The sequence below is a fragment of the Thunnus maccoyii genome, chromosome 5 (assembly GCF_910596095.1).
Source record: "Thunnus maccoyii chromosome 5, fThuMac1.1, whole genome shotgun sequence".
In the NCBI taxonomy this organism is placed as follows: Eukaryota; Metazoa; Chordata; class Actinopteri; order Scombriformes; family Scombridae; genus Thunnus; species Thunnus maccoyii.
In genome coordinates this window covers 11,896,149-11,915,594 of record NC_056537.1, presented here as the reverse complement: position 1 = coordinate 11,915,594, position 19,446 = coordinate 11,896,149, and the positions used below count along the sequence as shown (strand labels likewise).

Sequence of the window (19,446 nt, the reverse complement as noted above, 5' to 3'; positions counted from 1 at the left end):
CCCACTCAGCAAATAATCTCCACAGTTGGCCTCGGTTCCTCATGGGTGGAGAAAGGTGTCAGAGGATGTAGCAGGGTGACTCTTTTGGTTTAGGAGTGACACTGGATTAAATATAGAGTCGAGGTGTTCAGGATGTGTGAAACAGAATGCTTCACTGTTGAAGTTTTATGTGATTGTCACATCCTCGGGGTTAGTTTTTGTTTGTAGAAAAACGAAATAATCCTGGTTAAAATTGTCCATAAGTTACTTTGAACCCATTTTAAGAAGTTTTTTCCTCATTCAAATGAAGGGTCTAAGAATAGAAGATGTTGTATTGCTGCACAGATTGCCACCTGTGGCAAATTTGTAATATTGAGTTACACATAAAAATTAACTTGACTTGACTTGACATTGATTTTCCTGTCTCCAGGACTGTAATCTGTTAGTATGACTCAGGGAGCCATAGTTGGATTTAAAACAAAACAAAAAAAAATCATACATATGGTGGTTATGCTATGGTGGCTTGAATGGCACGTTAAAGGAACAGTTCAACATTCTGGGAGATATACTCATTCGTGTTCTTGTTGAGAGTTACACAATGTCGGCACAGCCTGTGTAGCAAAAGCAGCACGTTATCAGCAGCATTCAGGCACAGTATTGAGTATAGGTCATCCTTGTTTTGGCAGCCAAACTTACAATTGCCATAGTTACTTGTGTAAAACAGAAGAAGAGAGAGGCAAGTGAAAATGCAAGCCCTTACACAACCTGTGTAGACAGCTGAATCGATTAAAATGGACGTGTGTCTTCTCAGTCAGACGCATGTAATACAGACAAGTGAAAAATGCAGCTCAAACACCTCCTGTTATGTCACTGTTATGTCCATTATATATGAAGTTACAGCCATGAGAGGGTTAGCTTAGCTTAGCATAAATACTGGAAACTGGAAATACATACATTGTGATTGATCTCTTTAAGAAAATTTTCAAGAATAAAATGTTTTGATTAAGGCTGCAACAAATAATTTAATCCATCAATTAGTTTTTAAACCTGCAGTGCAGAATTTTTACAAGCTCTTGCCAGTTCACACAATGCTGATTCAGCTTATCACCTCCAGATAAATCTCTCTGTATTTCACAGTATACAGAGTTTTAAATTTGGTGTTGGGTTTGACATTCCCACAACGGCCAGGTGAATGCATACTCTATGGGTAGAGCATGCGCACTAGAGACTTCTGCCAGCTGAGACGGGTAACTTCCAGTTAGCCCTCTGCTAACTTGAATGAGGATAAAATAATTGAATCGCGCAGATCCTCTAGGCTTTCCAAATGTTATCGGACCAGATGGATCAAATTCTAATTGTGAAACAAGTGATTTCGTGGGGGTTGTGTGATGCGCAAAACAATTTATCCACCGTTTTACAACAGTGCAACTGCAGCTGCAACAGTAGTGACAGAGTAGGCTACAGTAGAGCCTATGACATAAGCACGTGTCAACAGTGTTTTGTAGTTACTGTCAGTGCCAGAAGGAGGACACAAAAGTCCTGCACTCCAGCTTTGATTGATTATTCATTTAGTCCTGACATACAGTATTTATGCAAGTTGTGCCCATCATCGTAAATTAGCAGATCCAAATTGCTTATTTTGTTCACAGTCCAGGTATAGACTTTTCTTTTGTTCTATTTGCTGAAGTCTTGAGTATTTATGGCTATTAACACATTGTGACACTGCAAGTTGTATTGCAGAGTGTGTCTGGAAAAGGTGGTTCAACAAGCGAAACTAGTCTAAATACATTCCACTTTCTTTCATTCAGAGGAAAATCGCTGTAAATGACAAAGGAGTGTGGTGTTTTTTAATCAGTTTGCTTCTTCATTGCTGCAGTCTTTAGGGGCAATTATAATTTCATATCTGCTTTAAAGGAAATCACAATGGGGAAAAAAAAACTCAGACTAAATGAGTTTCTTTGAAATGGAACAGAGCAACTTATTTCTTTTTTTGAACCATTGCCTAAACATGAAACTAAAGATAGACTTACTTTTTTAAAAGAGAAAACTATTTTTTCTGTATCTTTTCAACATACTAAATTGGACAATCACTCTTAAATAAACAGCCTCAAAAAGACCAAAACAAAATTGCAAAACGTCACCGCAAATTTTGGCAAGAGCAGAAGCCAATTAAGATGACTGAGTGGAGAGAATCCAATTAGGAAGAAACAAGAGTGAAAATCTGCATTCGGAGAGCGCAGTCATTGTCTAAATACCAGACACTCATACTGTGATCAATCACTGTAAACACTTAGAAGCCTGCTACCTGACTTAGAACAATGAACATCAAATAAGGAAAAGGCGGGGGAGGAGTGTGTGGGCTTGCTGGAGTGTGTGAACGTGTTATTATTTCTCCTTGTTAATATGTCCCCAAAATTCCTATATTTTCAACACATTACACAGACAATTTCCACATCGTATGAAAGTTCCATCCGATTTAACAACACTCATGAACCTTATGTGCAAACATCTACCAGCTCCTGAACTACTGCATCAAGTGTGTGTGTATGTGTGTCTATATGTCACATTAAACATGCGCACTTCGATTTGGCATGACTTAAATAAAGCCGGGTGCGTCTCTTAGACAAAAGTGCTTTGTTTACGTGTGGCGAGTGTAAGTAGGGTTTTGCTTTCCATCACGGCTCTCATTAATCTGGGAAAGATTTTCCACCACATGTAAATCGATGGAGCATCATCATCCATCACTCGTCAGTCTGTGACCGAGTGTAGCCCGTAGGCCAGAGGTCTAAACAATGAGTAACAAGGAGCAGAAATGGCGCTCTATGAAAAGGATGAAGCTGAGATCAAACTTAGTTCTGAAATTCACATGTTGATACATTTTTTTGTTCAATTGTTGCATTTTATTTATTATATTCATCTGTACATGTTACTTGCTGCTGTACGATTTTCAGTGTACATTTACTTGTAATAAAACGTGCTTCATAAATAAAACTGCTTTGCCTCCTGTTGGCACAGATCTACATAAGGATCTTAATAGAATATTTTATTGAGTATTTTTGATTATATCTAGAATAGGCTATTCACTGAGATTAAATTTAGATGAGGTTAATAATTCATGCATTCATTCATTTTGCTAACCCGATTATTACTGGGTGGAACATATGGAATAGGTCACCAGCCCATCAAACAACTTAACTGCATTTTATATCATAAAATTTAATTATAATAGGCTGTAAAGTCCAAAATTCAAGAGATGTCGTACTCATGGAAGCTTCGGAGTAACCTATAGCAGCAAGAAACAATTCCTCTACTTCATGTAGGGATGTTCATTGCAATACCCAACATCTTCATCATGGCATAATGTATCTACAGCAGTATCATGCAGCAGTGAAATAAATAAAACTACATCTGAGAATGAACCAGCCAATGAATTAAGTGTGATCCCATCTGGAAAAGAAGCAGAAAGGAGACTTCTCTCATGTGACATTTGAAGGATATTGTTTGAGCAGTGCTAAGATACTGTTATTTACACTGGGGGGGGGGGGGGGGGGGGGGGGGGGGGGGGGGGGGACTGTCTGGATCATGGTGGGATTGTCTGTTTTGGGTGACATTTCAGCAGGGTCACAGAGGTGAGGTGTGTGTAAAAAAACACACATGTGTATATGTTTGCCTCTGTGTGTGGTTCATCTGTGAGTGTGTGTGTGTGTGTGTGTGGGGTGGGGGCGGGTGCGGGCCCGGAGGCTCGAGGCTCATCCCAGCAGTGATTGAGTTTTTGGAGCTGGCCGTGCTCTTCAGTCAGTGCCAATTAGCCTGCTGCCACCTTGTGACATTCAAAAGACAGCAGCGGCAATCGGATCGGTCTGTGTTTACACACCATATCCTCACACACACACACACACACAAACACAGTCATGGCTTACAGGCAATAAAACTTCAGTCTGTGTGCAAGCAGCCTAGAAGTTTCTCATATCAATTATCGCTCATATTTAAAATAAGCCTACAATATCAAATCCACATTATCAGTAGGAAGTTATAAATCTGTTTATTTGGATAAACAATAATGCCATCATGATATTCAAAGCTTCTACACACACATAGTCCACCAACACACATATTTTCACTTATGTTGCCTAATTAGACCTTGTGTGTGCATGTATGCAGTCCTAAGAAGAGGTTGATCTGCATCTCTCTCACTCTCCTGTTGCACCCATTAGGGCAGGACAACCTCCCCTGTTATTATAGACCTTTTTCACAGCAGACATTTTGAGTTGTCATAGCAGGAAAAGCACAGGTGCAACCACTAACATTAACAATGGCTCCATTCTTTTGCGCGTGTCCTAGTAAGCCAAGCCAGTGAGACCAGCATGCACAAAACACGGGTCCTGAAACCTGCACATGTAAGTGGAATATAGCCAGGATTCATGTTTTTAATTATACCTATGCTTTTCCTAGTATGACATTTTAAACATGTGCCATAAAAAAGGTCTATTCTTATTGATACATAGAGTTTGTGACATCATGTAATTTCCAGCATAGTTCCACCCAGCTTCAACCTGACTAATGGTCTAAATGAACACCTGTGTGGCCTGTAATAATACTTTCATCTTGCTCTGTCCATCACTGTCTGGCAGGTCTGTTTGAAATCTGCTTGCTATATGTGATGTATAATGTCAGATATCTTGTGTCCTGCCTTTCCTTTGTTTGCCTTATATGCTTTATATAAACCACTTTATAAGATTCAGTGTGTAATGTGCCTCGTTTTGTCTTGAAACACTGTTTTGTTGTCCTTTGAATGTTTCATCTTATCTCTTGTTGTTAAGTTTTAGTTATTATTTATGCTTTTATGTGTTTGCTCGCTTACAAGTTACACTGAATTAACCTCTTTCTGTGAGTCTATATTGAGATGAATAAAGCTTTATCTGCTTTAAAGGTTAAGTTTACCAAAATTATATTAAAACATATTTGCTCAAATACCCCTAGTGGTTTCTAGCCATGCAGATAGTTTTGGTTTAATTATCAAGCTTTTGAGATATCCATCGCTGACATTTCTACCTCCACACCAATACAACAGAAGTGGATAGTTGTTTGTATTTCCAGAAGCAGCGACCAGGTTTCTCTGGATAATCCACATAAGTCCCTGTAAACAGATTTCATTGAAACTGAAGACTATCTGCATGGCTAAATACCATTAAAGGTAATTGAGAAAATATGTTGGAATTTGGGTGAACTGACTGTTTAATGTTGATGTAGGCCAATGAACTGCGGATGCAGACTAGCTATTTGACTAAATCTGGCACATAAATCATAATGATGTTAATTAAAGTCCAGTATCCCTGATGAATACATAAATAAAGTAAAGTAAGTAACACTATCTAGGATACACTTAACATCAAAATAAAATCCTGTTGCATACTTTGTCCCTTTCCGTCTTCTGTTCAACAGAATATCATTTTGAATTTCACATTTCCCACATGACTCCTACAACAAAAAACACCCATGCAGCCCTTCTTTTTGAGCAATCCTGACGGTGAATTTCTAAAGTAGGGCATTTCAAAACGAGACAACAATGGGAGATGTCTCTCTGCCTGCAGTCCTCTACAATGCTGAGATGAATAATGGTATTATCTCAACACGTTGAACTATACTGATTGTTCAATTTAGAGACAATCACACAGTCTGTCACTTCTCCATTGCTCGCCCCTCTGTCTAATTCTGGCCTAAACACACGCATGCATGTAGCAAAATAGGACTTCAGCCTGACTGCGCTGTGAGAATTGGATGGAGGAAAAAAACTGGGCTCCTTTTCCGTTGGAGAACTCAAAACACACACACACACACACACACATACACAGACATGCACCTGCACACATACACACAGACATACACAAAGACAGGGCTGGTATCCCCTTGAGTTTTCCCTACTGCTGCCTCTATGAAAAATTTACACAGAAGTGATCTCATCGGCTATTTTGAGCCCATCTCTGACCTAGGAATGTTTTAAAGAGCTAGTATCTGTCTCTGCTTTTTGTGATGCTTGCCTTTACATTTGACGGGACGCGAGAATGTTTTTTTTTGTGTGGGTGTGTGTACAAAAAACCCTATGTTCCAGTGTATATCTCTATGTTTTCCTATTTTATGATCTCCCTGCTGTGTTCAATACACAAAATTGCCTCTAAGTTGGACTCCTCATCTCATCTCTTGGGCACCACTGTATTGAAACTCATCTAGAATTGAAAGCAGGCAATTTCATTCATCTTTCTGTACATCTCCTTGCAGCCACAAAATGGTGTGTATATTACACAAACACAAACGTTCTCCCATCCATAGGATCCTTGATGTTCTGGCAAGACAGTTCTTCTATTTTCCACACGGCACACACACACAATCATATAAGTGAGTTACAGAGACACACAAAAAATCAATTGCTTTTGAGAGAACTCCATCAGCAAATTGAGTCAATTTCAGGTTTCTCTGTGCAGTCTCCAATGCAAACACTCACCACAAACACTGCCAATTTCATAGCAAGAGTCGGTCGGCTCTTGAGATGAATAGTGTGGGTCTGAAGTGGTGATGTTGGAGGCACAAGTCTGTCTGCTTGTACTTGGTTTCACACTGGTAATAGGATGGGTAGCTCTATCCTTATTTCTACAACAGTGAGCTGCTGAAAATGTTTAGGGAGCTTGGATATTAAATATGTGATTAATGATAAAACAAAAAGCAACCAAGCTGCAAACAGACTGTTTTCTGAGTGTTTTAGGGCACAGGCGAGTGCTCTCGCCTCAACATAAAACTAATTAAGAGTCAAATATTTCTCATCGTGTTTCATCTTCCTCTTTTACATTTGAATTAAAATAGATGTTATTTCCCTACTCTCAAGTAGAGTGCAGTGGTGGCAAAGTATTCAGATTCTTTACTAATATCACAATGTAAAAAAATACTCAGTTATTAGTAAAAACTTTTCAGTCAAAATTGTATTTATGCAAAATACAGAAGTATTATCAGCACTCATGCCTGCATCAATAGCACAACAATGTAAACACAACAATGACATATCATCATATCATATTATTAAGTTATGGCAAACATGGCAAACAACGTGAGCAGTTTTTTGGCTGGAAACAGTGGGTTCATCATGAGCAACTACTCTCACCTCTCACATTACATGTAGTCATTGTTAAAGTAAAAGTGAGAGTTAAGGTAAAATTAGCTTTCTGTAAAAGTAGCAACACAACAATGTAAAAATACTCTACTTAAGTAAAAGAACAGATGTATTATCAGCAAAATGTATTCACAGAATGACCCTGTTAGAGTGCTATATTATTAAACTGTATTATAATATGTATTATTGTTACAGATGAATTAACATAAAACCACATTTCAATTCTTGTCTTTTTGTACAGGAACATGGTTGGTGGAAATTATATACATATATTTGGATACTTTAATAATGCATACTATTGAATAACTAATATTTTGTATGTAAACCTTAATCTGCAAAGAAACAAGTACTCCAGTAAATACCTCCAAATTGTACTTAAGCACATTGCTTGAATAATTTTTTTTTTTTCCACGGGTGTCTGAATGATGTTTTGAAAGAGACCACAGTGAGTGGGGCCAGTGTTTGCCATTTGATCACAACCTACAACCCACAGCATCACTTCTCATTAATTTAAGACAGATAGTATCTTTAATTATGCAGATTCCCGAAGACCCTCTAATTACCTGGACAACTGCTCATATCTGTAAATTAATGTGAGATCTGCAGAAGCTGCTAACTAGTATTCTTTCATTTTGCACCCTGGTTACAGTAACAAAAAGCTCTGAAGCTTTAGCCTCAGCTTGATGAAGGTGACAGAAAATATATTACAGGGAGTGTGTGGACTACAGATAAAAAAAAATAGGCCAAGACAGACTCACAAACAGATGCTCTGAAACTGCACGCGCGCACACACACATACACACACACACACATACACACAATGAAAAAGGAAGATCAAGAAGGCTGAACATTGACAGGGCAGCTGTCAAGGTCATACGCAGAAGTATCTGAGTAACTTTAATGCCATGTTTACTCATTAATACCAGAGATGCACAGGGGTAGCAGTTATGACATGATGTTTACTACATATTTTAGGAGATAGCATTGCTGATGATGAGGTCATCATTTTTTAACGATGCATCTGGCAAATATCAGCCAAGATGTGAAATGAGAAATTCAGCTGAAGCACTGTCAATTTAGTGTGTGAACGCTTAAACTCGGAGCAGGTTTTTACAGCTTCATCAGCAACATGAAATGACCTGCTCAATGAGGTATAGAGCATGCTTTTTAATCATACAATGTGGGTCATTCAAAAGGCAATTAAGTAAAACATTGTCAGTTTTTATATGATTATTACAAATAGTAAGTGCTGATATAATCAGTCACATTCTGTTTCACTTAAAAGTGCAAGGTGGCTGGAGACATCCGAGCCTCGGTGTGCAATCAGTAATGAATGACCTCATTGATGATGGATGGCGTGACTTTAATCACTGCCCCAGCAGAGTGACACTGAATACATGCCAACATAAAGCTGCAGCATGTTTTTATATCACAAACTAATCAACTGACTGAGAAGACAAACATTAGTCTCTCAAAATGCATTCTGAAAAGCAGTCGTTGCGTGTTGTGGACACAAATAATGAGAGGATTACGGTCTCCCATCTCGAAAGGATTATGCGATAAAAGCATGAATTCAACAAAGTGTTTTAATGGGTCTTTAGCAAATGTCTACATTTTTTTTCAATCTATAGTGAATGCATTTCCATTTTTTAACCTTTATTATCTTTTATTTACAATTCAAACTAACAAAGATACCCCAAATTTAAAAACACAGCATTAAAGTAAAAAGCCAACGTTTTTTGAGTTATTCCTTCAGGTGTCAGGTCAGCAGGGAGTCATGTGATTCGCTCATTAAAATAAAAACATAGCTGAAATATAGCTAAAACAGAAAACCTTTGATCAAACTTAATTAATACCTCATATTTATTTTTTATGGATTATCTACCTCAGACCTGAGGCCTGGAAGTTGCTTTTATATTGCTTTAGGATGAGAAGCAGCAAACATTTTCCTCTGAAAGGTGGAAAATACGCCATGACATCTCCAACTACGCTGACTGTGAGATGACCCCAGCAGGGATAGCAAAAACAAGACGACTGAATGAAAAATAACACTTGTATTATTTTTTAGGGCAAGGTGTCATTTGTGGTTATATGGGCAAATCTAGTGAAAGGAGAGTCTTTATAAATATGAAAATATATAAATAACATAAAGAAATCACTTATGATACTCATGTAACCATGGCTACAACAAAATTGATGTATAAACCCTTCACTTTCCTGACCTCTACACTCCCACTTTCCACTATGTTATTCCAATGTCAAACATGTTTTTCTAGTTTTCTGGAACCTTATTGTGGTGTCTTGCTGTTGTGAAGAAAACATGTGATATTTTTATTCTTATATTCTTAGATGTTGTGCTCATTTTTAAAAATCGAGCCAGATCAGGCTGAGACCAGACAGCCAGAGCACCATGACAACTGTTAAGTCTTAAAAAAAAAAACGAATTAAAACTAACAATATCCTCTCAAAAGCAAAAAGCACTCCTGATTCATCCAAGGCACATTCACCTACCACAAAAAACAACCACTTATCCACTCATGGAGGGCAAAAAACTTAAGCTAAAAATCAGTGTCTGTTATTTAGAACCATGTCATACCTTCACAGTAGGCATTATCGTCTCGCAGTGGGCGGAAGCCATCCTTACAAACACAGCAGTCTCCTGCTTCCAGGTTCACACAGTCGGAGTGCTCCACACAGCCGTGGCCCTCTGAGCAGAAGTCATGACCTGCAGGAGGCACGCGGAGAGGAAAAGGTTAAGACCCAGAGGAGAGGAGCGACGGAGGCATACAGAGACAAAGGTTATGTCTAGTACCACCACCTTTTCTAGGAGTATACTTACTGTGGCGTCTTTCCCAGGCACATTAAGAGTAAAACAACATTAATTTGCTAGCAGTTCTCTCTGTCACATCTGATTTCATAATCTTAAAAGAAAAGACAAATATTGGAAATGGGTTTGATCCGAGCTAAATCACATCAACAAGTGGGATTTAGAAGACAATACCATTCATATGGCTGGTTTGAGCTCATTAACGACAAATCACACATACTTTGTATTACCGTCAATTTTAGATTGATTTCGGACTTTACCGGCAGCCATTGATTTCATTCCTTGCGAACTCAATGAGAAAAACCTCCAAAATCAGCTTAATTTGTTTGCGAAAGGTAATCCATCTTTGTGAACACAATGCTGCTTTGAGAAGAGACTGATTTGAAAAGTCTTACTGGTTGATGAGTTCAAGGATTTATGTTGTCAGGAAATCAAACGTAGACAACGAGCCCATGCAGATACTGTGAAAGGGGTCATGTAAATTTGGTACTTTCTTGCACTGAAGAAGTCACGGCTGTGTTTTCTTGAACACTCCAGCAAAGGGAAGCTTTCAAAACAATAACCACATCATAACTACGAGTTGATTTGCATATAGTATAGGTAGGAAGTCGATCTAAAAACATGTGGTTTTGATTTTTATTTACTTTTTATGTGTTATTGACTGACTTCATCTTGCAAATATTACTGTTCCTCTTCTCAATCTTTACACATTTACATACTTGAGAAAATAACTTCACGTTACATCATAAAAATGTAATGTTGCTAGGATAGGACAGTGTTTTCTCCATACCTCTGCAGACTTTACAGCATCTGTCACTCAAGGTGATTTGCTCAGACTCTGGACAGTTGAGAACAGGACACGGCTCACTGGGGACCACTCGATGCATCGTCCTGTCCTGTGATGTGCAGAAACACAATCCTCATGAGCTATTTTCTAGGTCCACTCTGCCCCCCATCATTTGCTCATGGCCTGCACGTAATTATGAAGGTAATTATTCATCTATTGTGTTTCTTCATTCACTCTCCCACTCTCCTTCCTACCTGTTCATTATAAACCAATTACTCATTGGTCAATGGCATTGTTTTCCTAAACTACTTCTGAAGGGAAAAAAGAGTTTTCTTCTTCTTTCTTCTTGTTGTCCTCAATGGTTTACATCATGATTCATGATGCATCTTTATTATACAAACAGTGAATCAATCTTCTGGATTATCCCTGCATGTGTGTTTAGTCAGTGTGTAGAACCTGATTAGGGGGCTCCATTTCCCAGCATGCCTTTGGCAGGTCTCTCTAATGATTTCATCTGCGTCCCTCTGACTGATGCTAATTTAGAGTCATTAACACCAGACACAGTTGGATGAAGACAATGGGCCTTCTCTATTCAATTATAGTGCACAAATATTTTACATAAGGATAATCTTAAACCGATCTGTCCACAAGACGTCCCCATGAGGTGTCATGACCTCTGCTTGTGCAAATGCGGAGTACGCTTTCATGAATTTGTCAAAACAAACTTCCCCCAAAAGTCTCCGAACAACTTTCCAAACAAGCTGCACCATCTACTTCTTGCCACCCACCACTCAAAACTTGCCGCCCCCCCCCCCCCTGCAGCCAGCAGGCAGACAGAAGATCAGAGGCATGACAAGTAGCTGTCAGGGGAAGCCTGCAGGAGTCTGCAGCAGTGGGCTGACTGACAGCACTCCCCGTCCCCATTTCTTTGATCTGCCTGGGACTGCCAGTCAGTTAACTGGGACTACAGATGGGCCAGGTGTGGGCAAGCAAGCCCGACAGCTGTCTGAAACTGCAGATTCTATGGAGCTTTGCAGAATTCATAGGGGAAGGTAGCTGATATGATAGAGTTGGGTGATTAAAAACTTCAAATCACTTTTCTGTGATTGATTGGGGCTGCCGGGCATAATGTCATCAAGTGAATTACTCCCAAAAGTGAGCAACCCACCCATCTGGTGCACCAGGCAGACAAAAGCAAATGCTCTGAACAACTGTGAAATGAATATGATTTGGGATCACTGTGGTATCTGATGATTGGTACTGAAGAATGGCTGTGGCCTCCTGTGATTGACAGGTGCACTGCTTTGGTCTCCAAATGTAAACTCAATTAGAGAGATTTGGCCAATTTCTTTGTAACACAAAGAGGACGATGATAAGATAGATCAACGAAATTCAGCTGAGGTGGACAATCTTGCATGCTGGCTCACCGAGGTTTGATTCATCCTCTTAGGGTGGGTTATGGTAGCTATGGAATGAGTGTTTAGTGAGCTGTCATGCACGGCAAGATGGAAATTAATGGAGCTGAAGTGCTTGGTTACATGAGTTATTGTGGTATCTCTTTCTGCAGAGGAGTCTGATAAAAATCATTTTGAATAAGTATGTGTGTGAGTATTTTCTCTGTATGTGTGTGTGTTTGTTGATATGACTTACCTTGCAGTCAAACAGCAGGCACCTGCCAGAGGAATCACGCACAGCCTTCTGATCACCCTCTACCAGCTCTCTTCCACCAAACAGGCAGACAGCTGGTGGCGGACACATACACATTATCAGCATACACACAAATAAATACACAAACACATAGAAAATAAACATACAAACACATTGCTCCCTTGAGACCACATTTCTTTTGTACCATTATTTAAGATAATAATCAGTGTTATTGGATTCTTTTAATGATTGTGACTTATTTTTATTGTGACAACCCCTCCAAAAATGTGACAGAAAATAAAATGTGTTATCGTAAGATATTAGGTTCTGTGTGTAAGGATTGGGCACCTGATCCAAACAAACAGGGGGCAGCATATTCCCCACCGTTCCCCCCAAACGCAACACCCCACTACCATTATCACTCACTGAATATAGCATAAAGCTTACTGTTTTCAGTGAATCTGTGCTATGGTGTTGTCAACATATCAAAATGCTAAGGAGACATTAGAGCCGGCGGTAAATTACAAACGAGCTGCACAGATCAGAAAGCGGTTGCACCACTGAGGTAATTTACAACATAACTCTAAGAAACAACTAAATAGTTACACACATGCCCCCAGGGTAGGTGTAAATCATAACATGCCACAGAACTCACTAATGGTAAAACAGCAGTTTTTCTGCCACACAGCATCATTTTTTTCAGCATGCCTTTTTGCAACACAGTAAACCAGTAGAGACCTAATTTATTGATATGATATTTCAACATTGATCCAGTTTATTACAATGTGCTATGATGCCAAATGGCCAGCTTTCACATAGCTGGTGCAACCAAGTACAGTTCGTAGGCTCTGGGCAGCACTAATTCTTCTTCCTCTCTTGTTGGACTGAGGGCAGACTGGACGCTACAGTGACTCACTATCACCCTTCAGGTACAAAGTGGTATTACCAGACAGTACAGGCTGGACGGGGCCGGGGCTAGCTCACAGATTGTATAAAAATAATGGATGTAGCCACAGTGATGTCACCCAAGCATACCCTGCTTTATCATCTATTTTACTCTAAATGAGGCCATAATTTACAAAATGAACATCATGATGTATTGAGGAAGACTTGAAACTAGCGATTGAGACCATAAACTCATCAGGAAAGTGTTTACTGAGGTAATAAATCAAGTAAGAAGTAGGGTCATTTTCCCATAATCTTCACTAGAAACAAACTTCTTTTTGGAGCCAGTGGAGTCGCCCCCTGCTGGCCATTAGAGAAATTGCAGGTTTAAGGCACTTCCGCATTGGCTTCACTTTTCAAACACAGAGCTGAACGCTTGGGCTAGCTGCTTAGCATGCTAACTTCAGTAGATCTCTCTGCAACACAATACATATAGGTCTTTGACATAATGTCAAAACTGTTCTTCACATTCTGTTCATAATTTTAGTTAATTTTGAAATGTTTTAAACTAAAATTCTGGCCAATTCTTACACATTGAACCTTTAAAGATTTTTATATGGTTTCATCTGTTGCTGGTTCATTTCTTAGTTTTATTTAGCATGATTTACTAGTTTTTATTCAAAAAATTGCAAGTTGTATGATAACTTTTATCATGATGGATGGCAAAGAAGATGTTTCACTTTGTCATATTATGTAAACATATTCATCTATCAATAATTTTAGCAACTAATCAATTACTTGTTTGGTCCATAAAATGTGAAAAAAAAGAATTACAAATGCCTCATGTTAGCTAAAAAAAATGTATGCTCCTACGCTTGGTTGTGAGTATAAACAAAGGTGGAACATCAGGAGTCTAATATCCAATCTTTCCTTGTTATTTACAGATGTATAGTTCTCAGGTAAACTGAGTCAAACCAAATTAAGCATATTAAACCCAATTAAGCAACACTACTGAGGAAGTGATAAAATAATTAGCACGCAGCAAGAGAAAGCATTCTCTTGCTCATTCTCAGCAACATTACGGAAAACCCTGTTTCATATAATTGTAGAGGGGTTGCAAAAAAAATCACAAGGGCAGAAAACCTGTGTTTAATGAGCAGTTGGGGTCAGACAGATTCAAACTGATATGAGGAAGAGAAATGATTGACACCGCAGGTCAGGCTCTATCACAAAGCAGTGTATCATGAAAGCGAAGGACTTCTGAAACAAGCATTTGACGTTCTACTTGACAGACCATCAAAAAAAAAAAACAGACTCAGAACTCCTCCCCGCAAGGCCTTGTGCTGCCAGATAAGGCTTTAATTTGGAGAGCGAGTCATGTCTTTGTAGTGGGGAAACTTGCGGCACTCTTCTCTCCAAAGCCATAGCATGCGTAATTAGCTGTGTGTTTGTCTACCTCGTAGAGATAAGTGAGCACGGGGGGGAGGGAGGGGGGGTGAGTTTAAGGGGATTACCTGCTATGTGTTTATATTTGTGTAACACAGCAGCAGATTTGGAGTCATACTTTAAACCCCTGTTTTGCTGTCATGACCCTTGGGTCAGTGGAAATGATGCTGACGCAAGCTGATTAGAATCCAACACTAATAGTTTCTTGCTGATAAAGAGTTAAACCTTGTCTATTATTTGCTTTGCAAGGGAGGCATGAGACTAGTGGCAGCAGTGTGTGGGAGTGTGGGGTGAGAAAGTTCTCGAGTGAAGTCAGTTTGCACAAGATGTTGAGTGAGATCTGCAAAGAAATACTATACATACATAAAATCTGCTATTATTTATAATTCATATGGTGTGTAACCATCTATAAGTCTCAGTTGAGAACACCAGTCCTTAAAAACATCTTATTAAGACTGAACTAAGCTAATGAAATCCTCTACTTAATGCACATGCTAGTTTTTGTTCTATACGTTGACAGGCAGCTCTTACTATTTTCTAAAAACAAATACATCACATCTCTTTAAGTTTCATTTGGGTTAATAGCAGAGAATGATGGGGTGAGAAAAGCTAATATCCTCTGAAATCCATTTTTATTGAGAGGGGAATTGAAAGACTATGAGATGCAGAGTGTTGCGGTGAGGAAGCTAATAAGAGTTCATCGCTGGAGTCAGAGCCTTGTGAAAAAAAACAGACCCTCCATGTAGATATGTGACGAAACAGAATTATTTATCCAGCAAAAACATATCAGTGCTCAAAAGTTTAAAAAAATCCATTTAAGAAGACACTATCACCAGTGCGAGTGCGCATCATTCCAGGCATTTAACACTTCTTTCTTGTTTCTCACAGCCCCAACATATTCACCATAAATAGGAACTACTTTACATCACATGCAGCGATCCCAGATTTACTGGCTCATGTCTGTGTGACTGGTGGCCATCTGTGTTTTGAAGCCAGCTAGTGAATAATTGATTGGTCCATGTATATGCAAAAGGATGGACCCTTCTCAAGAGGCATGTTAGGAGGTAGCTTAGCAACACAGCAGAGCCCTGGTCAATTGTCAGGCAGTCCTTGTGGAGGCGTGATGTGTGCTCTAAATCTGGTGGTAGTAGAGGTTGTTATACTGTTGTGTGCACGTGTTTGTGTGCAATTGTGTCCATGATTGTATGAGTGTAGGAGAGTAACAGGGTTAAGGGTACTCCACTCACGCTGGCACTCCTTGCAGCAGGCACCCTTTACGTAGGCAGGCGCTGTACCCGCCGGGCACTGAGGGGGAGGGCAGGAGATGGCCTCACATTGCACTGTGCCGTTCTGGTGAGCAGAGGGAAATACAACACATTGTTTCAAGAGAACTTTCTATAGTCCAACAGGTACTGTACCTTTTTAGGCAGATGCTGTTACCATTAGGTTGAGTAGTGCGCTCATATTATTAGGCTCACATTCTTCCTTTCACATTCATCCTTTCACACGCACGCCCTCACTTTACGTTAGAGAGTGACATTAGCCTTGATGCAAATAAAGAGCCAATTGCCAGTCATTCTCATAACAATACTGATATATCGAGATCAAGATGTTATGATATAGTAATAATAATAACTAGTATATTAGTTGTTATTTATTTCCACCCACCGGACTGATAAAATTAAAATATAGATAAAATCTTGTGAATCGATAGATTAAATTTCGTGAGTGCCAAACTGCCGTGACACTGGCCAACATATACCCTGATACTGATATACTTGTGATAAGCTAATTCCAGCCGATTTATTGGCCTAGTCGCCAAACAAATATACACAAAAAATGTTTTTTGAGTAGTTAACTTCTATGTATTACTCCTCACAAAACTTACTTTAAAAAAAAATTGTAATTTCATCAACAATCTCATTTTAGTCAAAACTCTATCCACTGCAGAAGATGATAAGATGTGATTGAAAGCCCCAGCAAAAGCTAGTAACTGGACAATGTGTTGAGTTTTTTTTTTTTTTTGGTCAAAAAATGTTGTTAACAGTTGAGTACATGTACATATATATATATATATATATATATATATATATATATATATATATATATATATATATATATATATATATATATATATATATATATATATATATATATATATATAAATATATATATATATATATATGAGCCTATTGAAGTATTCACTTAAAAAACATGGCTCAATGTGTCCCTCGTAAATGAATAAATGAGCAGAAATCAGCAGAGGCATTCAATTGAGATACTTGCCTGTACATGAACAACACCAGGTTAAGTCATTACAGGAGAAAAATGTATAAAAGCAAATTAGTGAAGGCATGACCAATGACTTTACAAGATTGTGACCTGCTCTCATTTTGAAATTCTATACTTAGCAGAATCAGATTTGCTTAGTCACCTAAGGTTACCTATGCCGTCATCCCCCACTCCCTAAGTACCAGCAAACAACTCCCTGTGTCATCACTACATAGCCATGAGGACACTCTTAGTGCCCAGTCAGAGTGGAACCTGGTACAGAAATATACATTTGCGTGTCCTCATGCAAAAGGTTGCGCTGGAAGCTTGGTGATGAAATGACCACTTCTTCTGTCTGTTGCTTTGCGGACAATAAGCTAATACAGTTTATTCAAGAGATATATTTGTGCTTTCTAATCCTGTCTCATCTCTTTTGTGTAACAGTTTATACAACAGCAGAGCTGGGTTATATAATACTGGATGATGAAATTCAGCTAATACAATAGCTTCCTTAATTTTGGACTCTCCAAGTCTCTGTTTTCTCAAAAGTCAGCACTGTCCAGACCATTTGGAAATGGTCAACAGCATGAATTTGCTTGTTAGACATCAGGCAGAAATCAACTGTACAATTACTCTTTAAAATAACAGGATTTACTGTTGCAAATCTACTCATAGTCTGCAGTAGATTGCTACAGTAACCTGTATATCTAAAATATTTAAATGCTATCTCCTTTTCTCCAGCTGTGCCTGTAATTAACATTGCTTCCACGGATGAAAGCTCTGTGACAGCAACATCTATGAACCTGATCCACATAATTGATAACATCTTAATGCATGACCTTTGAATTTTAAAGGTCAAAGCTAATTGCCACACATAAGGTAAGGAACATATCCCATCTAATTTCTTAATTGCAGCCCAGGAATGGCAACACACCGTTCCCAACGAATGAAGCGATTTCATTGGATGAGTGGGCAGAACAAATCCCTGATGATAATTATCATCTGTCAAGAGCAATTAGGAGAGGTGCACTGAGAGATATGTGATTTCCTATTTTTTGCATGTTGGGTAGTGGTGCGCGAAGATATCTCATTGGTTGGTTGGAGGAGTTCAGTAGCAGCGAATGAGTTTGATGTTCCAAAGCTGAATAGACTGACAGGGGGTGAAATGTGTTGGCTGATGTGATACAAGCCCCAGATCTCCAATCACTTTTAATTCTCCTTTTGGCAATAATTCTCACTTTATGCAGCGCAAAGTAGACCCTTGAGAGTCCTGAGCATTACTAAGCGCTGTTGTTGATGTGTCTAATCCTGAGTACTGTGGAGGTTTTCAATACAATATCTTTTCTTAGGTAACTGGGGCAACCCTCCTCTAATGCAAGGAAATAATGAGAATACAAGATGTTGGGCCCCTGCACTCTGAACCTCCACCCCACCCAAACACACACCCCCACCTTCACACACTTGATGAACAGGGGTGCAAAACAAAAGCCAAGACCCACAATGGAAGCAGTGAACGTGTGTGTGTAAAGGCAGACACTGACATACACAAAGACACACACAAACACACACACAAACACACACACAAAAGGGTTACAGACATGATGAAAAATGCATGTTCTCCCTTCCTCTCTTCCTCTAACAGACATACAGGAACAAAGAAGGATGTACACACAAGTACAAACTCATATTTACCCAGATACACACACATATCTGTTTATTTTATGACACATATGCATGCCTGTAAACATATTGCCACCCAAACACATGCAGTATGAGGAACACATAATTCCAGACTCAGTGTGTTCACACACACACACACACAAACACACACTTAATTAAAATTGAATGCCCTCCCCTGCTCTTTATTACTCTAACATACACACCCATGTACCCAGCGCACACACACATACACACAGTCGAGCACCCGTGTGTGAAACCCCACCGTGCATGTGCAGTTCCTGCAGCCATCTGTCCAGCCCTCGTCCTCCCTGTAGACAACCCCCTTGACGCTGCAGGTTCTCTCACAATAGCAGCCATCCAGCCCATTCATCTTCTCCTCTGCCCTGGACAGCTGCTCCCACCACCACCCCCCAAAAGACAAAGGCAAGAAGGAGAGAAGATGAGAGTCAGCCTCATTGTGTGTCTATATTCACATGTAGAAAGCATAGATTCAAAGGAAAACCAGTGGCATCACAAAAGTAAGTCATTAGACACCATTAACACCTTTTACACACAGCTTCTGCATCAGAACAGAAAAGACTTCAACAATAGCCAACGTCTAATGTTAATATGTCCCTGACCGCCTGTTGCTATGAATATTAATGACAAAAGCACATTTACAAGTGGAAATTTTATGCTATAGCACAATATGCAATTGTCACAGTTAACTGAAAATGGTAATTTGTGTTTTTTTTTTCAAGAAAATGCTCAATTTGTGAACTAAAT

General features: G+C 39.1%; 1 protein-coding gene across 1 annotated transcript in view; it reads right to left on the bottom strand.

The window, feature by feature from the left end:
* nell2a (neural EGFL like 2a) overlaps positions 1-19,446 on the bottom strand; it is an 80,438-nt gene that overhangs the window by 43,742 nt on the left and 17,250 nt on the right. The window contains exons 8-12 of the mRNA XM_042411859.1: positions 18,944-19,072; positions 15,978-16,080; positions 12,403-12,494; positions 10,756-10,861; positions 9,735-9,863 (exon numbers count right to left, since the gene is read on the bottom strand). Of these exons, the coding sequence (XP_042267793.1) occupies positions 9,735-9,863; positions 10,756-10,861; positions 12,403-12,494; positions 15,978-16,080; positions 18,944-19,072 (559 nt within the window). The remainder of the gene's footprint in view (positions 1-9,734; positions 9,864-10,755; positions 10,862-12,402; positions 12,495-15,977; positions 16,081-18,943; positions 19,073-19,446) is intronic.